A 22481-nucleotide genomic window follows, 5' to 3' on the forward strand; every position below is an offset into this window, starting at 1 on the left:
AAGGGTGACTGGGAGGTGTGGACACCAAGTTCTCTGAAGACTGCTTCAAGAGAAAAGAAATATTTAGCTGGAAGACTCAGGGGGCACAGAATAGCTATCTTCAAACATTTGAAGTTAACAAAGGGAAAAAGGCTCAGACTTGTTCTGAGAGGCCCAGGGGCAAAGCTAGGATCAACCAGGGACAGGAGCAGAAGAGTTGTTCAAAGGAGGAAATGGCTGCCTTAAAGAGCCTGAGGCTGGCAACCACTTAGCAGCGATCACCGGACTGTAAGATCTATGAGAACAGGGACCCTGTCTGTTTTGTTCACTGCTCTAGCCCTAATACCTAGAATGGTGATCAGCACACAGTAGATGTACAATATATATCTGTCGAGTGAATTAATGGGGGGGATACTCAGCACTTGATGGGAAGTTTGCCAAGTGACCTTAAGTGCGCTGTTGCCTAAACTTGTGTGCATCTTCCTTCATCTGCGTGGTCAGCCTTTAAGTCCAAATGTGTCTTTGTAGTCTACTCAGAAATACAGAGGGAGCTCCTGTCCTGAAGAGGACAACAGAAACAGTAGGGAATCAACGATCCTGACCTGGCAGAAGCTCAGCCTCCCGGATGGTGTGTATTTTTAATATAAAGTATAAATAAGTACCTCTGAGGTGTTAATGGTTTCTCCCTTGAATGCACGCTAGCCAGGAAGTCATGCCACCCTGAAGAGGCCCTCAAAGTTCCCTATAAGAATTTTCTAAAATCATTGTCAAAGTAGGTTATAAGTGAGCATGTTCCTTAAATCCACTGTTCCATACTTTTAGGAAGAAAAATGCAGATGTTCAATTTAACCTCCACACCACAGCAGCTAGCACATTAAATCAGATTCTCAGCAGCCTCCAGCATGCTGAAGCCATCAAGGAAGAACTTGAGATCAGAGTCATGAAGTGCAGACACAGACGTCACATGAGGTATTTATTTTGCAACCATTGGGTTCAATTGCCTAGTATCAGGTCACCAAAAACCAATTTTCAGGCTCCCAGTGAATCCCAACCAAAGGTCACACTGTTTGGCCACTCTAGGATGGCAAGCATTTGGAGAGAAGAGGATCACCTCGGAAATCTGTACACAATTCAGAGAAAAGACATCAGAAGTTAGGATAGGTCCATTTCAGGTATTCAGGGCACACCTAATATGAAGCACATCACATGACCATGAGAGACAAATAGGAATGGAGGTGAGCCCGCCTAACCCATTCTCTAGTGTTTCATTCCATATCAGCGCATAGTCACAACGATCATCGACAGGAGAGAAAAAAGAGCTGAAAGACACATGTGGGGGACAATTTTGACTCCTAATTTAATTTTTGTTTGTTAAATAGGTGATGAGGCTTCAGTGTGGCACCATCCAGATGTTAGGGGCTGGTGCCATTCCATCGGTTTTCCTGCTGGCTTTGGTGTCCAAAAGAATCACATTCCAAAAGACATAAAAGAGGACTGAAAAACAAAGAAGAGTAATTTTCAAGATAAGGATTCCCCGCTACAGGAAAGAGCTAAATTGTGCTAAGCACATTTATTTATGTTTAAAGGTACAACTTGAACACCAGAGCAGTCTGCTGCCACCAGACTGCTCTTCTTATATAAACTATATCACTGAATAACCAAATAGTAGATGAAAGTTTTATTTAAAAAGTATTCTAGCTAATAAACAAAGGAGGAAAGAGAAATATCGCTATTTTGACTCCTAATGAATTAACGAATCTAGCCATTGCCTATTAATGGATACTAATATCAAAAGAGAAAAAGATAATTAGACATTATGAGTTTATGGATGGAAGAATTTAACAGCACATGTCAAGTAATCTTGCCCAATCCCCCGCCAAAAAAAAAACACCTGAATCTGATCAAACCTTCAGATACAACCACCAATTTGCAGATAAAAAAAGAGGACAGAGCAACATGTATAAAGACACCATGGAAATATAATCAGCAAAATCTAGATAGTGAGAAACTACAGGATAAATAATTCTTCAACAAATAAATGGCAAAGGGAAAAAGAGAGAGACGGAGTAGAGATTCAATAATTTAAAAGATTTAAGAGATACATCGCCCAACTGCAATGTGAAATTCAAACACTAAGTATATGTGGTATTATGATTATGTTTTAAAGAGTATTTTTTACAGATCTAGAATTTAAATATTACAGAGGAAATAATAGGATGTCTTAGATTTGCTTCAAAATAATAATAGAGGGAAAAGGTGGGGGTATGGATGACACAGGAGTTGACGACTGTTGAAAGCAGCTGATGGGTACATGGGGATTCATTATACTATCCACTCTACTTTTTGTCTATGTTTAAAATTTTCCACAAATAAGTTTAAAGAAAGAATAAAAAGTTATTATGTGGACCCACTTGCCACTCCAGGGTCTCCCAATTTACCTCAAAGAAAGGGAACAAAGAAGAACATTGAGAAAGAAATAGCCCATGGATTCTGTCGGCAGGGACATTTCAGACATGGTGTGGAAAAGAATAAGGAGCTGGTAGAAAATAGTGTTAGCCATGGTGTGAAGTCACGCAGTCTGGATGCTGTGTTAAAGGGGATTATAGCATTGAGTTAAAGCTGACTTCAGAATAAAAGAATTGATGTGTATAAACCTAGTAAAAAAGTTCATGGCTTTGGCTTATAAAATGAACACTCTTGACATGAGTGAGTGAAAGGATAATTGCACATAAACCCTGTGTATCAAATCAGGAGGGTATTAATTATAAAGGAGTCTCTTGAAACCCTTTGCTCATCTCTCATTAAAGCCTTCTCACACTGCAGTATAAATATCTGCTGGCCATGCTCCTCTGGACAGACTCATTTGTCACCACCCCTGGAAAGGCAGCCCCAATCTGGATGTGGCCCTTCAGATACTTCATCCCTCAGCCAAAGTAAGACTTCCTAGGTACAGTTTCCAGAGTTTACCAGGGTTTTGGCTCAGAGGAGAAATGGCAAAGGCCCTCAGATGATGAGTTAATTTTTAAAAAGGAAGGCAGCAAAGAAGGAAGCCAGATATTCTTTATAACATCTCAATGACTTATGTAGGGGTAACTTCCCCGATGAAAAGTAATTGGAGGCTCCCCTATGATTTTGAGGTTTCAGGGAGAGAAAGGGTTAATGCTCTCTCAGTAATCCATTCCAGGCTAAGCCCTCCAATGCACAGATTTACATGAAGGTTATCTGCAAGATTAGAAGCCATACTTTTTCAGTGAAAGCTGGGAGTCCAGAGATTACAGTAGAGGGCACAGCCAGCTCATAAATCTGCAGTGCCTGGAGCTCTAGACAGCCCCTCACATTGGCAAAGCGATTGATGCTTCTGCCAAGGAGGCTCCAAAGAAACTGTTCATCACTATCTCATTTGGAGACTTGACACCCAAATGGAGGCACTGACACCCAAGTTTATAGATCTGAGCAAAGCCCAGAGGTATCAAATCTGTGTAAATCAGGATGGGAGGTCTGCAAGGGCCCTGATGGCTGGGCTGTTCTCAGATGCTAGCTTCTGACTTTTAAGGTTTAAAGGACCAGGGACACTTGGTCTGGAGCCTTCCTAACCAAAATGTAAGAAAGGAGTTGAAGTCTCAGCTTACGAGCAGGCAAGAGAGCCAGCCCCTCATTAGGGCCTCACTAGGCTGATGTCAGGCATTCTGAGCCAAAATTGCAAGGACTCAAGCAACTGTCACCCTTGTCCCTACCTCTGTCCCTCTCTATCTCGGCTTTGATTTCTTGTTCTCAGTGATGTGGTATCACTGTGCCCCAATGAACAGCCTATGCCTTCACCTTCCCGAAAGCCACGGGCAGCTAACTACTCTTTTCAGAACAATGGGTAACTGATTGCTTCTGCTTAACCTTCAGCACCCAATTTAAACAGACCCCCTCTGTGATGTACAATACAAGGTATAAGGGGATAACAAGGTAAGTGATGACCATTGGAAGGGAAGTACATGTCAGACATCTGGAATAGCAGATGCAAAGGCCTGATGTATTCTGGCAATGGTAAAGAGTTTGGCATGGCTGCAGCCTCTATATACTGAGGAGGTAGAACAGGAAGACAAGGAACAGCCCATGGAGGAATTGACATTTTTTCCTGTACTCTGACCCTCTAAGCCAACCATTGACAGAGGAATCATCAGAGGCCCATAGAGCAAACCAGGCATGAGAATTCGTAAGCTTTGTAGAACCCATGAGTAATTCAAGAGAGGTCACACACAGAGTCTGAAGCCAAGCTGAGAAGTCACAGGGAAACTAGAAAAACCTGCCAGGATAGTAAACCCATACTGTACTACTGGGAAGAGGACAGTGATTAGAGGAGAGGGGATGCTGGGACCCAAAGATAGGAGCTTCTCTTACAGAAGAATCTAAGAGCTCATACTTCTCAAAGCTATAAAGTCAGATCATATGGATTTCAGAGTTGAAGACTTCAGCAAGAGAGACTCATATATACAGGCATGTGCACACACACCACACTGAATTGTGCAAAAAGATTAAAGGCTCTGGCCCTCTGTGTTCTTATGTTAACTGCAACAGAATTGATGCACCTGCCTATTTTTCACTGTACCACACAGCAAGAAGATAAAAAAAATATAATCTCTTACTTTCCTCTTTAGCTGGACGTGGCTACTGCGACTGTTTGGTTTGGAACAACTGTAGTTATTGGTAGATGGTCCATCTCTGGTGCATCAAAAAAGTATGCCTGCCGAAAAAGGAGACCCATAACAGGAGTTAAAAAAGTGTGTTCTAGACTCCATGCGAACAGTCCTTCTGGGTTCCTGTGGCCCCTATGTTCCCCCTGCCACACTGGTTGTCACTGAACTACAACCATTACTGTTTTTGTCTGTCTCGCTCACTCAACTGTGAGTGCCTTTTTAAATTTTGCTACCATTTATTGAGCAATGGCAATATTGAGCAATAATCTTCACAACAACCCAGTCAGGTTGTTATTATTATCCTCATTTGACAGATGAACAAACTGAGGCTTAGAGAGGCTGTCATTCAATCAGGTGCACATGACTGGCTAATGAGTAATGGAGCCAGGACTCGAAGCTGGGTCTTTCTAACTCCAAAGTTCAAGCTCTTAATCTCTATATTATACGGTCTCTCCTCCAAAGGCTGTATGTATCCTTCCTGTCTTTGTGTCACCAGCCCCTCACATAGGGCCCGGCACACCATGTAAACAATCAATACTTAATGAACTGAACTACGATAGATTGCTGCTAAACCAGGTGGCTCTCTGTACAGACCTCTAAAAGAAAGTGCTAGGCAGACCGTACCTCGTAATTCTTCAGCATGGAAATGAAAGGTTTAGTTAAGTGCTTTTACTCACATCTACAATTTAACTGTCAAAAATCAGAAGGAGGTGGAAGAGAGAACATTGAAGGGGATCTTCCCACCTGTTTCAAGGTCTGAGAATCCTAACTTTAGCCCAGGAAAATACCAATCTCACTAGCCTTGAACACTGGTTGTTCAAAGGAAGGGTGAATCGTTAATAAATCAAGGACCACTGCTCGGTCATGACTCCCCCTTGGAGTCAGGGCGTTAGGAAAGTAAAAAGATAAAAAGCAGCCGAGTCGGGAACCATTTCACCAGTACTGCTTTCTATTAGCCAGAAGGGGGCACCAACGCAACATGCTGGAGCTTTCCCAAATTCCCTGGTTAACTCCTCAATAGTCCATTTCAAAAAGTTTCTAGCTGTAGACTCCCTAGTTTATCACATCCCCAGGGTAATTCTATTAGTTTCAAAAGTCTTTCTCCCCCAGGCCCCCTTACAAAAGCTGTTTCTCCCCCCTTCCAGAAGCTGTTTTCTAAGGCAAGGCAAAAACAGTCCCTAACTTCAAGAGTTGGGGGCGGGGGGACAGAGGCCATGCTGCTGTTGTTGGGGCCCCTCCAATTATCTGGCAGGTGCACTGAGCCACAAAGCCATGATGCAGGATTAATGCCTTTCTTCCACTCTACTGGAAGAAGCCGTCATTACGTGGGATGAGCCAAGAGGCCCAGGTTCTAAGCCTGGCTCTGCTAGTAACTTGCACTGTGACTTGGACAAGTCGCTCTACCCCTGTGGGCCTCAGTTTTCTTATTTGTAAAACAAAATGATTGGAAAAAATTATCTCTAAGGGCAAATTATAATTCTATGATGCATGATTTCCACAAATACTAAGGCATAGGAACCTCTGCTATCAAACATAGGCTCATACATGTCCAGTCATACCAGCCAAGGATGTACCCTCTGCTGCTTCCTTAGTCATCCCTGCCAGGTATGTGCCAGTACAAACTCAGAGATCATATACAAGTGCGGCACCGAGGGGACCTCAGCAGGTGTAAGACTGTCTTTGTGCTTCATTGCACAAAGGCAAAAACACCAATCTGTGCTCTCCAGGGAAGAGTGAGAAGGCCAAGCTGTCTGGTTCAGCCAGTTCCCCTCGGCTCAAATAACTCCCCTGCCAATTCCCCTCCTGGCCGGCCCTTCCAATAATAATGTCTTTCTTTGTATGGTTCGTCGTATTTTTCATGTTGCACATACCATTCAATCCTTACAATAAAGATGTTTCTACAGCTCCTTTTTCTAAGTGAAGAGGTAGGGGTCCAGAGAAGGGAAATAACCAAAGCAGGGAGTCATAGAACTAAGACTAAGACCCATCTCCTATTTCTACTTCAGCCCTCTGGAACTGCACACCTTCTCCAAAAGAGAAAGGAGGAGAAAATTTTCAGTGTGGAGAACAAAACCCCAGGCACAGTAGGCGCCTGGCTATACATTTAATCGAGGATGACTCCCTTCCCTGAGGAGGAGAAAACTGTGCTTCTTTCTAAGATGAGGTCCTATGTCTGCAATTACTTCCTGGCATCACTGTCCAATCTGCCCAGTTCCTCTGAGTCCCTTAAACTGAACAGGGCAATGGCCTCTCTCCTGCTTCCTTCTCTCCTCCAACTTCTCAACAAGGTATATAATGGGTAAGAAGTACAGGAGAGAGGCAGGAGGATGTCAGTGAGAGGCACCGATGAAAGGGCACGGTCTTTAGAGTTGTGTGACCCTGGATAGCTCTCACTGGGACACTCAGGAAGAAAAAGCTGCAGAGTGGCCCTGGCAGCTTCTGGATGACACAGGGCTCTTTTAATAACTTCTTTATATCTGAAGAAACTGTCATACTATATGAAGGGCTTTCAAAGCCATTTAACTGAGTCTCACAAAAGCCCACAAAAAGATGAACCTCCCTGACAGATGAGGAAACCAAGGTTCTGAGTTAAGTCACTTGCCTGGGCTCACAGTGTTAAGCAGCTCTCAGTCCAGTGCTCTTTCCACTTCATTTTGTGCTCTCTTTTAGAAAGTTCCTGAGTTAGCAAGATGGGAAAGTAAATTCTAACTTCAGTGTCATTTACCCCAAAAGGGAGTAATAGGCATAGGAAGTAAACAATCCCGGCCACAGGTACCAGGTGAAATGGGATAATAATAACAACAACAACCACAACTACACCTGCCCCATTGTCCAATCTGCCTCGCTCCTCTTTTTAGAACTGAATAAGGCAATTTCTTTTCTCCTGCCTCCTTCTCTCCACCAACTTCTCAATCAGGTCTATAAAGGGGAAAAAATTCAGAAGAGAGATGGGAAGACGCCAGTGAGAGGCATTACAGTGAGTCAGTTACAATGAAAAGGACATTCTTATTCCGCAGACAGAAGGGTCACAGCAACATTTCAAGGGATCAGCCACAGATTAAACTGCCAGAAATTAACAGTGTCACTCTGCCGTGAGTCAAAGCAACAGTCTTTGTCTTAAGGATCTAAAGCTTAGGCACATGTAAAGCACATGTAAATCAGGTCTGTGTTTCAGAACTTGGCACTTTTTATAAGACTTGTTCAAGAATAAAGTATTGGGATCTTATTAATGCACTTAACGAGACCATGGTTGTCTACACAAAAGTGTTAATGATCAAATGGTACTAAAGAAATATTTCCTCCCACAACTGCAAAACCTGTCCAAGGGTCTAGACGTGGGTTACGTGGGCATCTTCCCATGGGCATGTCCTTTACTTCATCACTGACCTTAACGTTCTTGGACTCAGTTTTTTCAAACCCTGTGCCAGGCTTTATTAAGGGCATGGATAGCAATTTCTGTGCACCACATATATAGAAGATACAAAACCATGTCTCATTAGGATCAATAAAAAGGGATCTAACTTATAGACATTTATGGGACAAGTTTTATGTTATGTGCTTTATATGTATCATTTTATATTATCCTCAGAACAACCCTCTGTGGCAGGACCCATTATATCCATGTTACAACAACCCTCTGTGGCAGGACCCATCATATTCAAATTCAGAGAAGTTTGGTACCGAGCTCACATAAACAGTGAGTGACAGAGCTGGTCTTCAATCTGGACCCGTCTGACTCAAAAGTACATACTCTCCCTGAAATGACACTTAAACACACAAGCTCAAAAATTCTTTTAAATGTTCCTCACCTGAAAAATAACTCCCCTTTCCTATATTTGAATTCATTCTCAAGCTTTCTACCTATGAGGCTTTAAACTTCAAAACTCTTTCCAGTATGTGCAGAAAACAAACAAAGGCATCCAAAAGCAGAATTCTCCCCATCTCACTGCCCAATCCTATTTATAGACACTCATCCACCCCCACTTCTTCTGGCCATACACCAAATCTTAACCAAACTTCAGAAATTAGGTGAAGCGGGAGATGACAATCGAATTCTCATGACTTTACCACTCCTCATCCAGGATAGTCTATCTAAAATAATATTTATTTCTTGGAGCCAGTTTTTAAAGAACCATCACTTCTAACAGTTTGAGGTCTTTCAGAAAGTATTTGCATCTAATACACACCAGAATAACACAGGAATGAGACCATACCAAGCAGCCCACAGAAAGCAGCATATGAAGCAACACAATTGTCACAATTGTGGCCAGTGCAATGCGCCGATTATCCTCACGAACAGCTGGCCAAAATGTCATTGCCAAGACCGAGCCTGAGATGCCCAGGGCCATCATGACTAGAATCCAACGAACGGCTTTCTGGGGGATAATCCACAGTATCTGAAAGAAGAGAGGAAGGGGAGGAGTTTGGGGAGGCATTTCAGAGAGGCATTTGTTCATTCCAGGCACATGTTTATAAAGGCCCATACGCCAATCAACACTGGGCCCCCATTGCCCCTCTAGTTTCTCAGCAGAGCCTGAAGAAACACCACCAGCATGCAGACTGAGGAGAATGCTTTCATAAGGAAGGGCTTTAGATCCAGTGAAGGCACTTGGCTCCCCAGCCCCAACATTCCTGTTGAATTTCTAAATTCAAAGGGTATTTTTCAGGCGTTAGGCTAGAAATAATGATGTAGGTTGAATTTCCAACCAAGGACAGGGCATTACCCAGAATAAATATGGTACTTACTGCTGTGGGGATATAAATGAAGAGTGAATATCCATAGACACACACAATCTCCAAAAACGAGTAGGAAACGATGTTCATAACTTTGCTGTTTCTCCACAGGAGGAAACCCCAGAGTGCAAGAGGAACCAACCAGGCATAGGCATAGATGACTGTGGCTGCTATGGACACTGAGGATGACAGGACATAAATTTTAATCCCCATGAAGCCTTTCGGGCACTATCAGAGCACTTCCAGGACCTTACTGGACCTACTTCCTAACACATCCGGCTACTTCACTGGACCATGGGATCGTGCCTTACTGGTGTGCATAGTCCCTGAGCCTGGCACAGTACCTGACACAGAAGTAGGTGCTCTATAAATGTGCTGAATCTTTAGCATTTGTCTTTATGGTGCTGACCAGCAGTCTCTTATATGGTTTTTAAAATTTGTTTAATAACTAACAACTAATACTATTAATTATTTTTACTATTAAACTAAATTATGCAACTGAAATACTTCAGAGGGCCACACTACAAGTGTTTAAGTATACTGAGCATTTCAATCAAATAAAAGCCAACTAACTATCCCCTTGGAAGAACACGTCCTCTTTCCTAGTGTAACAAGAGCTGACACTGATTTCTTTAGCAAATTTATTAAAATGCCCTGGGTAGAGATTAACTTGCTCTGTATGCTATTTAGAGTTCTTTCTGTCTCTGAAATAGGGAGTTCCAGCTCACTGATGAATTGCTTAAAATATTCTCCAGTTTCACTTTCTTCTTTAAATAATTCTCTCTGTGGTGGAAAAGCTATTTAACGGCTCCTCAGAACGGCAATGTTCAGTATATTACTGAACCTCCCTCCTCCTCCTCCAGCAGCAACAGCACGCCCTAGAGGATTCGTTCTCCCTCTTCTGGAAGGGAGGATCATAATGCGTGGCTAAGCCCACAGCACCAGCCCTTCCTACATGAAAATCAGCAGGTAATTAATTTAAAGCTCTTGGTAAGAACAAAGCTACCCCTAGCAATTATGGTCAGACTCTGGTTAAGACGTGCCATTGTCCGAAACATTGTTAGCTCCCAGAGCAGTTTTTTCATGTTGAGAACTCCTCGATTAAACCAAATGTAATTTTGCTGACCTACTGCTTTTTTCTTGGATAACTAAAAGAAGGGAGAAGGAATTACTACTATGGCTACAGCTAGCCACTGAGTGCCAGGCCTTACACTGAGTGCTTTATTGAGAGGCAACATTGTATAACAGTCAAGGGCACAGGCTCTGGATGCAGAATACTAGTTCTGCCACATATAGCTAAGTAACCCCAGGTGGTGAGTTACTTAACCTTCCTGCCTCAGTTTCCTCATCTGTAAAATGGGAATAATAACAGTATAGTACCTTATAAGATTATTAGTGTTAAATGAGTAAAAACAGGTATACTGAGAACACTGAGAAATAATAAATGCTCAATAATTAGCTTTTTATATTGTTAACTAACATGTAAACACATTATTTCATATATTCTATATCTCCACTTTAGAGATGAAGAAATAGGATCAGAGAAGCTAAGTGGTTTGGTCGAGGTCAAATAATTAACAAGCAGTAGAAGCAAGATCTGACCTTGGATGTGTGACTTATATCTTTTACATAAAATGGAAAACTGTTCATTGATAAGAGGCAATGACTATCTTACTGGTACATGCATCCCATGACTCTCTGATACTGAGATGCCCAGCCAAAGAGGATAAGAACAGATAAAGACCTGTCCTGAGCTTCCAAACCCTCAGGCAGGGTAAGTCACTCCTTTTTTTGGTCAATGTATCTATACATACCTCAGATATAGAAATTAACACATACCATTTATAGCAATATTCATTTACCTGTCTTTCTTTGCTTAACCAATGAGCCATTTGAAGTTAGAGTCTATATGTCATGGATAACATTTATGGAGTTAAACTCAAACGCCATTTGACAAATGGAGCTGAGATTTAATTCAGGTCTGACTCAATATGGGGAAGGAAAGAGGAGAATAAGGGGAAATGGGCATGGAGGGTACAGGGGAAAAAAGTAAGGAAGGATACACAGAGGCACACAGACACACACAGGTAATACATATCTCTATACATATATATATATATACACATACATATGTATGTTTGTGTATATATAAATGTTAACTATTATTTTGCATATTTCGACTCTTCATTCTTACAATTGCCCTATAATATAGATATTATTATTCCTATTTCACTAATAAGAAATCAGAAACCAAGAGAGATGAAATAGCCTGTCTGACAACATAGAAGTTAATGAGTGGTGGGGCTGGAACTTGAAGCCAGTGACATGGTTCCTGAGACCATGCTCTTATACAGTCTACGCACGGCCTCTCAATAGGAGAGCAGGCGGGCAGCGAAGGATAGAATTGAGAAGGTGGCACTGATCAATCTCCTAATCAAACCTCCTCATTTTGGGGTGGTCATCATCTGCAAGTCCCTAAAAGCTATTTTGTTTTTTGTTTTCTTTTTTTAAATTATCCAATATTACCACAGGAAAGGAAGTTTTAAAACAAGAATGTCATCTATAAGCCCAACACTAGGACACACTCATGTCTGCATTTTCCCTTCTAGGCCCTGACCATTTGTAGACTCCTCTTTAACAAAGTTGCTAATAGCACAGACATAAATTTGGATTATCAGTCTCCTATCTTGCTCTAGAGCTTCATAATTAGTGGCTACAAACCTAGCTAGTTGAGTTATCATGACTTAAATAACAATGCCCCTATTGTTTCCAACATTTGGATAACACAACTAATGCTACAATGGAGACTTTCATGCATACTGCTTTTTACATATTTTGTATATTTTTCTTTGGATAAATTCCAATTGCTATTGGGCATTCTCTTATAGTTTTCCAGAAGAGTGGATTCACAACATTGTGACTGTACTTAATCCCACTGAATTGTACAATTAAAAATGTTGATGTGGGAAATTTTGTTATGTATATCTTATCACAATTTAAAAAAAAGATTATATGTATATAGATGGGTGGTAAATTCTGAGACACGAGATATGTTTGAACCATGAAATACAGAAAGCAGGGGCTGCAACACCTACACATAGGGATCCAAAAACTCAGTAGGTAAAAAGAACTCATGGTTACAAACTGACAGCATTCTAAATGAGTCAAGCTGTTCACCAACCTTTTCGGAATTCGGGTACATAATGGTATGTCTTCTCTCCCAGATGGATTAAGAAGTTGGAAAGATTCCCACTAATTGCTATGGCAAAGACCAATGTGGCGCATATCCAAAAGGGGCCTGCAAAGGAGACCAGAAAACTCAGAGATAAGAAAATGAAGCACCAGTCTTCAAACTCTTACAGAATACTTCCCTATGTCCCTTGCCCTATTCATGTAAGCAAGGGAAAAGGAATTTTTGATGCATTCAATACTCAATGCAAATTTTCTTTTTTTTGAAAGGTCAAACATACAACTCAGTAATTAGCTGCCTTAAAGACAGGGGGGATTGAAATGTAAAGGCCAAAACACCTCCCACAATTAGGTGAATAAAGGCACTGATTTGTTTATAGCTTCTTTTATTGGAGGATCACCAAAAAATAATTCATGGACATTTTGTTAAACCCTCACCATCAGGATACAGGAAGCAAAAGTTATTTCCCTTATCTAAGTGCCAAATGTTAATGCCAGAGAAAAAAAGCTTCACTCATACAGATCCTTCTACAGTCTAAATGCAAGAGTAGGACAAGCAGAATGCTTCAGGGAAGAGTTAATTTAATCTACCAGTTCACCATGGGGGTATGTGCATGTGTGGGGGTATTTACGGCTTTTTTTTCTTTTTTTTATTGAAAAAGTAATACATGCACATAGTTCAGTGTTTAAAAAGTACAGGATGTCTAGGCCATACTACCCTGAACAAGCCCAATCCCATCTGATCTTGGAAGATAAACAAGGTCGGGCTTGGTTAGTACTTAGATGGGAGACCACCTAGGAAGACCAGGTGCTGTAGGCGTAAAAAATAAAAAATAAAGGATTGTAAACTGACAAGGTCCTTGAAATTTGTGAGGTCAACCAAGGGTTGCCTCGCCTAAAAAAAATAACAATAATAAAATAAATAAATACATACATAAATACAAAAATAGTAAAATTAATTAATTAAGTAAGTAAATTTTCTTCTTTCTCTGTCCTCTAGCTATGTATTTCCCCTCCCCAGAGTTCACCAATACAACCAGTTTCTAGTGAATCCTGCCAGAAATTTCCATATACATATAAGTAAATGCATATTTGTGTGTATATGTGTGTATATGTTTATACAAATAACATACATCACTCAGAGCCATTGGCTCTCTTCTCCCCTCAAACACAGAAGCCCACTGAAGTTGGAGCCCTTTCCTGCAAAGCACTGGGTGGACCTCTGACCTTCCTCAGACAACAGGGAGGTTGGGGGTGACAGTCATCCCCTGGCCCAGCCCTCTTACAGACTTCCAGTGCTGCTGCCTGAGTCCCAAGGGGAGCCAGTCTGTCTGTGGGCAGAGCTGGGACTCAGCACATCAATAAAAAAGTATGAGTATCTTCTCCACACTCAGGAGCCTGCCCCAATCCTCTAAAATTAAAATCAACATCTCCTCTTAGACAAAGTAACTTAATTTGCCTTATTTGTAATGTCATTTGAAGACTTTCAAAGAACATACTCTTACTTGTAATCATGGCATTAATATAGCAGATAATTGCATTTTCTCCAAAATTCTTTGCAAGGGTTGCTATTGAAGCTCAGAAGCGTCAAATAAAATGCTGCATGCCTTGCCAACAGTGCACTGCTCCACCTTTTCAGGCAACTCTCATACTCACCTGAGTTCAACTGGCACATGGAAAAGAATCAAAACGGTACTACACATACCGTAGAGATCTGGATTGCTGCGGATATATAACCTCACAAAGTTTTTTCCTGGTATTGGCAAAAGAGAACCTTTTATTCTGTCAAAGACCTGCAAAACAACATAGCAGTAAGTCTACTGAAGATTTTTCTTTAAATAAATTCAACTACTGCAAAATTGAAACTCAGTTATTAGAGCTCTTATGATAGTATTTTCAAATGCTAGCAAACCTTTACTTCTGTTAGACTATAACCAGTAACAAAAGCTTTAACATTATTTGATTGTTTAACTGTAGAAGAAACAAGTCTCCAGGTGAAACTGCTTTACAAACCTGGTAAGTGTCTACATCAAAGAATGTTTGATAGTATTCAAACGTCCAGAAGGGGGAGCTTTTCTTCTGTCCAGCAAGTAACTGTCAGAGGTAAAATAAAACATAATGAACACAGAAGTAATTTTCTTACTCCAGCTACACCAACAGAAAGGAAGCTGATCTAATGGAAAATCAAGCTGTACAAAAGACTAAGCTCTTCTGCATTCATTAGTCAATTTTGCAGTAATCATGCCTAACTCTCAGCCTGATGAAAAGCAAGCTTGGGTTTTGAAGTCACACCAAAAGGCTTCAAATCCTGGTCCCTCCACTAGGAGGGTGCTCGGTCAAATCACTAGACTTGTCTCAGTCTCAGTCTTCGTTCTTTTTATATATACACACACACGAACATACACATACAGAAAGCAGTCGAGATAAATATTTTCCTTCCTCACCCCCTCAAAACCTTAATATTATCACCACCCGAATTCTCAAAAATGTGATATATTAATTCACTCGAAAGTACTGAAAACTTAAAATATACAGCTCTCACAAAAAACAAAATTCTAATTTAGAAGAGGGACACAAGGTGGGTCACACCTGTCCCAACAGCATAACTGTTTGATGGCAGAATATAGGCCCCATGCTTGTATTCATGACTGCCATCTTCGAATACTTAAAGAGGATTTGTCAAGCAAAAGGTTCTGATGGAATCGGAAGCTTTGCAGGACAAGGGAAGGTAGTACTATAGGTAGATAACTTTTGTTTATTATAAAAGAAAACTATTTCACAACTAAAGTGTCCAAACAGTGGCCGCAGCTGCTTTACATGGTAATGAACAGCTTCTGGAAGTATTCAAGTTGTCTTTCTGACGTACCACAGACAACATCGATATCTTGGAAGGAAAGCTGAAATTGAGGAAACTGAAGGTTCTTCCCAACCCTAATATTATAAGATATTGAATACCATAGACCCATGTTCCATAAGCTAGGCCAAGGAATACTGGTAACCTCTCCCCTATTCAGACAAAATTAAGATAATGGACAGCACGTTTTCAATGAAAAAAATTTTTCCCCCTATACCATTCTTAAAATTCTGAAGCCTGCTATTGCTCAGTGTGATGGTTAATTTTATGTATCAGTGTGTCTGAGCCAGATATGAGGGTGTCTTGGATGAGATTTACATTTAAATCAGTGGACTTTATGAGTAAAGCAGACTGCCCTCCAAAATGTGGGCAGACCTCAGCCAATCAGGTGAAGGCCTGAATAGAAAAGGCTGACCTCCTGAACCAAGAGGGAATTCTCCAGCAGATTGCCTTCAGACTTCATCTGCAACATTGGCCTTCCTGGTTCTACAGCAGAATGCCTTTGGACTTAAACTCCAACTTTTCCTGAGTCTCCAGCCTATGAGCCTACTCTATTCAGATTTTGGACTTGCCAAGCAAGCATCCACAAACATGTAAACCATTTAAAATAAATCTCTTTCTTTATATATACACTTATTGGTTCTAATTCTCTGGAGAACTCTGGCTAATACATTCATCTATACTAAAAATCACTCCTGTCTCCTTAGGGAGTGATTTTAATAAGTACTTAACATACACTAACTCTAACATAGAGAGGAAGAACACAGACTCAGACTCAGACTGCCTTGGTTTAAAATTCCATCTACCACCTGCCAGTTGTGTATACTGGGGCAAGTTACTTAAACTCTGTGCCTCAGGTTTCCCATTTGTAAAGTGAGGATAGAAATAGTTCCTGGCATACAGGGTTGTTTTGAAGATTAAATGAGATGATCCAAGTAAGGAACTTTAAATGATGTCTGGCAGCTATTAAATTCTGAATAAATATTAACTATTGTAATGACAATGATAATAGTCAACATACTATTCTTGTATTTCAGATGAAAAAAACCTAGGCTTAAGGAAGTTAAAGTACCTTACCCAAGACACATAGCTATTACTACTGGCCAGACCAGGATTCAAAATTAGGCTTCTAAGTCTGAACTCCTGTCACAATATCTAGCATATAATGGTATTTAATTTAGCATAAACTTTGGTACTTAATACCTTCAGTTTCCTGTATTTCATTTAGTACTTACTTTGATATTTCATGGATTTTCACAAGGAGCACCTGACACCCAAGAGCGCCAATATTTTAACAAGCCCGAGAACCCACTGCTATAAACTGGGAGCTCTCTAGTGTATTATAGTCATGAGTCCATTTACAAAATATTACTGGAAATATGATTTTTCTGGAACACAACAGTGCACATAGAAATAAATCTTTATGATCAAAAAAGCCGCCCAAGAATCACCATACAGCCCTATGCAGAAACCCTGAAATCTCCATAGAATCTTCCCCCTCCCTCTCTCACCCTTTGCCACGAAGTCCTACTGAGCTCGCCCTCTATACATCTGTGTCCACCTGGAGTTCAGGCTTCATTGCTTCTAGCCTAGACCACTTCAACAGTTTTCTACTGGGTCTTCTGGCCTCTAATTCATACTCCACATGATCACCGTATCTTAAATATCTTTAAACATATCTGGCTATGTTGTTTAAAATCTTTCAATAGTTCCCCATAGTTTCCAGAATATAATTCATATTCATTGTGTCGAGTCCTGCCTACCTGTGTAGCCTCATCGCCTAACCTCACCTATCTTTTGTTCCCAATGTATGTGAAGATGGGAGATGCGCTGTCTATACCGTGTTCCTTCATGCCTCTGTGACTTCACCAAAATTGGTCCCTTTGTCTGAATCACCCTTCCCCGCCTTCCTTCCCTGGCTACCTCCTACTCTTTCATCAAGACTCGGTTTAAGTTCACTAACTCCAAGAAGCTTTCTGTAACCCCCTTCTCTCTGTTCCCACTACTCTGGTGCTCCCCTCCACCAGTGTGCTTCCCATGTATAACAATGGTCTGTTTGCCTATTTGTTTATCCCCGCAAGGAAGAGGCCACTTTTTGTTTCCATTGCCTGGCACTCTATTTGGCACACAAGAGACAATGAATAAAAGCATAAACATATTTTTCAAAATTAAAAGAAAAAAGCAATTGCAAAGACAAATTTGAACCTCGGTTTTGTCAGAGTCATCATTTCCCAGTAACTCATCATCCTCTTCTCTCCCTGAGCCTCTTGAGGAGCCAGGCTGATGTTTGGGGATTTCACCAGGATCGTCGATGCTTATTGTGGTGGCATCTGGGTTTGCTGCTAGAGAAGTGACTACATCACCAAATTCTGAAATCAATTAGAACATAAGGGCATCAGAGACCTTACCCACACTGAAAATGCTATACTTTTAAAGACAAGCTGTTACAACCTTGTCTTTGCTACAGACCCTGTCTGATACAAATCACAAAAGGCTCTGAAAAGAAAATCTCAACTAGAAGTCAAATTGTCATAGAAAAATGATTATGAAGACAACAGAATTTGGAGTCAAACCTAGATTTTAGTCCTGGCTCAGCTACTTACTAACTACATGAATGTGAGTAAGTAACTTCACCTCTATAAGCTGCAGTGGTCTCATCTACACAATGGGGAGAATAATACTTAAAAGAATGTTGGGAAAGTTAGGAATGTCATCTAAGTAAAGTTCTTAGCAGAGTGTCTGGCTTGCAGCAAATACCCAATCTAAATCTCTCTTCTTTGATTCAAGTACAAACAATTTTAAAGGAAGTTATTTTTTCCAATAAGTCCTATGTAATCGCTGAAGAAAATATGGGGACAAAAATGCAAGTAGGAGCCGCAGAATAAAAATCACTCTTGGGGTAACCACTATTAATTTTTGGTATATTTCTCTTTTATCTAAGATTCATACCAGTGACGATCATTTATTCACTGCATGCCTACAATGTCCAAGTCCTAATTTAGGATGTGATAATACTATGTAAACAATTTTGTATCCGGTTCTATATAGGATTACATAAAAATGATATTTTCATATTATATGAGTCTTTACAATGATAATTTATGTGGCTACATAATATTCCATCAGCTAGGGTGGAAGAGTAGGAGAGAGATACCATAAGTTAACGCAATTATTCCACTGTTATTGAATGCCTGGGGTGTTTCCAACTCTTCATTAGTACCAATAATCCTGTGAGGAGTCTCTATGTAGAGAAAGCTTTTTGGGTTATTGACTTAGGATGAAGACCTCTCAGTGCAATCACTAGGTTAAAGGGTGAAAACCATTTTTAAGGCTCTTGAGCAATATTGTTAAACTACTTTCCAAAAGAACCTCTGCTATTCATGTCCACAAGTAATGACTGAACCTTCCTGTCTCTGGGTATCCTAACAAACTTTATTCAGTTGCTCCTGAATACAATTCAGGGCAGCTCTAGAACTTGGCAGGACTAAGACAGGGTATCAGCAGGGCACCGCTATAACATTACAAGCATGGCATGAATCCTATAATTGGCAGTAGGATGGGGCTCTTCGATAACTGAGTCCACTCTTACTGCCTTCCAGCTATGCAAATAGTTTTATGGAGAGAACTAAAGTGACTGAAATTAATTAGATGGCTCATATGTTACAATTACTTAAGTTCAGTCTCCAGTGTTTTGTCTGTTGAAGCAGCATGAGGCTCAGCAGTGAGGTAGTCCTTTTAAGTTAAGACTCTCACACTCCATGACCTTAGGCAAATTATTCCATATCTCTGAATCTCCGTCTGTTCAAATATAAAAGGTAGACAATATCTATCTTACATAGAGATTTGGAGAATGATATGAGATAATAAATATTATTACAGCTATCATTTATTGATTGGACAGGGCATTGACATTTAAAAAGCAATAGCTTACCAGGGGCAACGGCATGCCAGAAGGAAGAACAGAGAGTGTCATGTTTTAAGTAAAAAGAACAAAGAGATTCAAAGGAGGGCAATAAGTCATCTAATTGATGGGCTTAGAAAAGGCTTCTTGGAGAAGCTGCTATAACGATGGTCAGAGTGATGGGGATAGCATTTCATGCAAAAGAAATGCGATGACAAAGACCCCAAATGTGTCCTGTGTTTGAGAAACAGCAGATGGCATAGTTTGATTGGAACACAGGATGTGTATACCTCTCACATGATGACTATTCACATATTCTGCTCTCTATTAATTATTCTTGTCCATCTCTGCTTCTTGAGGGAGAGATTGGTATTTACCACCAATATTCTTATTTCTACCACCAATATTCTCTGCTTCTACATCCTGGCATATCCCATGCTATGTTTTGCCTCTGTTCCTTTTCTGACACAATATCTTCCACCTGAGGGGTCCTAAACTCCACTTGTTCATCTAATACTACTATTCTTCTCAAGAAAAGCCTTCCATGACCCCGCAGCATCCTATGTTCTTTTTTAAAGAGCAGAGTCAATAACATAGTTTATAAAGTCCTGCGAAATTTAGCTCCTGTTCCTTCTCAAACCTCACCTTGTGATAGCCTCTCCCACCATCTATGCTCTGGCGCATTGGCCTTCTTTCAATTACTTAGGAAAAAAGAAATTAAGCGGACTTTCTCTCTCCACAGGTACTTTGTATATCCTTTTTTCTATGCTTGAACTTTCTCATACTGTACTCCTAGCTAAGATGGCCAAGGAAGGCCTCTCTAATGAAGTGAGAATTGAACAGAGTGAGGGAACAAGCCACAGGGTTATCTGGAGTAACAATGCCCCAGCAGGAAGAGAGCACAAAAGACCTAAGCGGTGAGGGTACTTGGTGTCTAGGAGGAACAGTGACAAAGCCTGCATGGGTAGAGAAGAGACAGAAAGGGCAGGAGTAGCAGGAGATTAAATCAGAGGCAGTGGAGGGCTGGATCACATAGAGCCTCTGAAGCGCAGAACAGGCTCTGGCTTTCACTCCAAGTGAGATAGATGCCACTGGAAGGTTTTAAAGGAAAACTCTAGCTGCAAAATACCTACTGTAGCAGGTCAAGAGAAGAAGCAGGAAGACTAGAAGGAAGGTTAAGGGCTGTAATCCAGACAAGACGTGGTTGTGACCTTGAGCATGGTGGGAGAGTAGTAGAGGTGGTGAGAAGTGGTCAGATACTAGATGTAGTTTGAAGATGGAACTGACAGTATTTGTTGATGAAATGGATTTCTCATATCTCTTCCTCAGGTAGTAGTGAGATAGCACGGGTGTGAGAGTAGGCTGCCTGGGTTCAAACTCTGCTTTCCCACTTAATAACTTTGTGATCTTAAGGCAAATTACTTAATTTTTCTGTTCCTCAGTTTCCTCATTGGTAAAACAGGGAGAATAAAATAACTAATTCATAAAGTTGACATAAGGATTAAATGAGTTAATATTTGTAAAGCATTTAGAACAGTGCCTGCCATATACTAGGAGCTACACAAGTGTTTACAAGACAAATAAGTATTCATCAATCCCAAGTCTATGAACTTTTCCTGTGGCACTTTCATCGTTTGTGGATTATTTAATATTTAAATAAGATATTTACATAACCGTTTAACAAACATCTCCCTCACTAGACTGAGAGCTTCATAAGGGAAGAAGTTGGCTGTTTGTTCACTCTTCTATCACTGATAACATAGAACAACTTCTGGTTCATGGTCACACTCATGAGATACTTACTGATTCAGTGAATAAACCACCTGATCATATTTCATCATAATCATCTTTTTACACTTTTATCTGCGTTAGCAGTATAAAAAATTTCTCTTGTATCTAGTACAGTTCTAAGCACAAAGTAGATGTCAATAAATGTTTGCTGAACTAAAGCAGGAACTCTACAAACATTTCTGTAATCGCTGTACTAAATTTATGTTACCATCTGAAGGGCTATTTTGTAAAAAAGTATAGCTGGTATGGACAAACAGAGACACCTGAGTGTGACCAACGTTCTTTAACCAAGACGTTTGAAATAACCTTCTTTAATGTGTATTCCAGTATAGTAATGAAAATCTGTTGCTGTGACTGCAGAAATATTGATCATAGAGATAAAAGTGGGCACTTAACTAATGTACCTTCAAACTGCAAGTCATCTACAGCTGCCATTCAGCCAGTGGGTCTTCTCCAAATTATAAGGAATCAAATTTGCAGAGGTCTAAAAGGGAAAAATGAATAAACTTAATAAAATATGCCAAAATAAAATATCTGCGAATAAATCTTATTTCAGCGTTCAAAATGGTATTTGCATCCCTTTTTAGTAGGGTTTGCTAGGTTTACATAAAGAGAGCCATTTAGCATCAGATAATATTAAAACTTATAAAGAAACTAATTTGGGGGCGGGGAGCAGGGTCCAAAGTTTCTATCCAATCTCACTCACTGTGTGTTAGGGATCAGGTGCAACCCAGAGATGAAAGGATGAGAAAAAGGAGGCTAGGGGTTCAGAAAGGTGGCTGTGAGGACAATAAAAAGCAAAGGCCTTTCAGCTGAGCCGGCGGTTAAGGTCACAGGCTCTGGGGTCAGACAGACCTGGGCTTCATTCCTGAAATGAATGCTGCTGCTTCTCGCTGTGTGACTGTGGGTTCCTCGGGGCTTCAGTTTCTTCATCTGTAAAATGGGTTCGTAATGGTACCTACTCATACGGTGTTGGGGGCCATTAAATGAGACAGTAAGGAGCTTAGTGCACAGCTAAGCAATTAGTAGGCGCTGGAGTGATGGCGACCCTACAGCGTGGGGCACCCTGAGCCCACCAGGCAAGTCTGGGAAAAGAGCTGCCCACAAAGTAGAGGCAGTGTTTTAAGTAGAGGAGCTGGGCCGCAGCGCCCCGGTGGGCGGGAGATCCCAGGCCCGCTTTGTTCCGGGCCAGCCCCGCACACCCGGCTGCCTCACCTCTGGGGTCTCGGCGTCCAGCCCGTCCCAGGATGGCTCGGGCCTCAGATGCTCCGCACAGATTCTGGTCCCTCCGAGTTGCCGGAAGCCGGAGATCCGGGAGGCGGAACTTCTCCACCTCCTCCGGGCAGAG

General features: G+C 41.0%; 1 protein-coding gene and 1 pseudogene across 5 annotated transcripts; one reads left to right on the forward strand and one right to left on the reverse strand.

Annotated features, from left to right (window-relative positions):
- Positions 1–925: 925 nt before the first annotated feature.
- YIPF1 (Yip1 domain family member 1) lies at positions 926–22474 on the reverse strand. Of its 5 annotated transcripts, XM_015595281.2 has the most exons (11): positions 22349–22442; positions 21989–22066; positions 21538–21617; positions 17647–17810; positions 14601–14681; positions 14293–14380; positions 12580–12696; positions 9411–9577; positions 8852–9061; positions 4614–4711; positions 926–1473 (listed from the first exon to the last, which is right to left on the reverse strand). In XM_015595281.2, the coding sequence occupies exons 3-10, from the start codon at positions 21566–21568 to the stop codon at positions 4622–4624; spliced, it is 948 nt and encodes a 315-aa protein (XP_015450767.1). In that variant the 5' UTR covers positions 21569–21617; positions 21989–22066; positions 22349–22442; the 3' UTR covers positions 926–1473; positions 4614–4621. The 5 variants fall into 5 exon arrangements, with proteins under 5 accessions (XP_015450767.1, XP_024907894.1, XP_015450768.1 ...); XM_025052126.1 differs by lacking the exon at positions 21989–22066 and having other exon boundaries at positions 926–1099; positions 22349–22474; XM_015595282.2 differs by lacking the exon at positions 21989–22066 and having other exon boundaries at positions 22349–22474.
- On the forward strand, positions 13290–13407 carry LOC112485897 (annotated as a pseudogene).
- Positions 22475–22481: the final 7 nt, after the last annotated feature.

Source organism: Pteropus alecto, unplaced genomic scaffold (assembly GCF_000325575.1).
Source record: "Pteropus alecto unplaced genomic scaffold, ASM32557v1 scaffold25, whole genome shotgun sequence".
NCBI classification, from domain to species: domain Eukaryota; kingdom Metazoa; phylum Chordata; class Mammalia; order Chiroptera; family Pteropodidae; genus Pteropus; species Pteropus alecto.

What these genes read in the sequence shown, in the direction of transcription:
- YIPF1 (XM_025052126.1), bottom strand. Translation starts at nt 21,568, where the DNA reads ATGGCAGCTGTAGATGACTTGCAGTTTGAAG. An exon ending in TCATTTATATCCCCACAGCA is followed by an intron (nt 9,062 to 9,410) that starts GTAAGTACCATA and finishes CTCTTCTTTCAG; the next exon opens with ATACTGTGGATTATCCCCCA. An exon ending in CTCATTCCTGTGTTATTCTG is followed by an intron (nt 4,712 to 8,851) that starts GTGTGTATTAGA and finishes CTTTTTCGGCAG; the next exon opens with GCATACTTTTTTGATGCACC.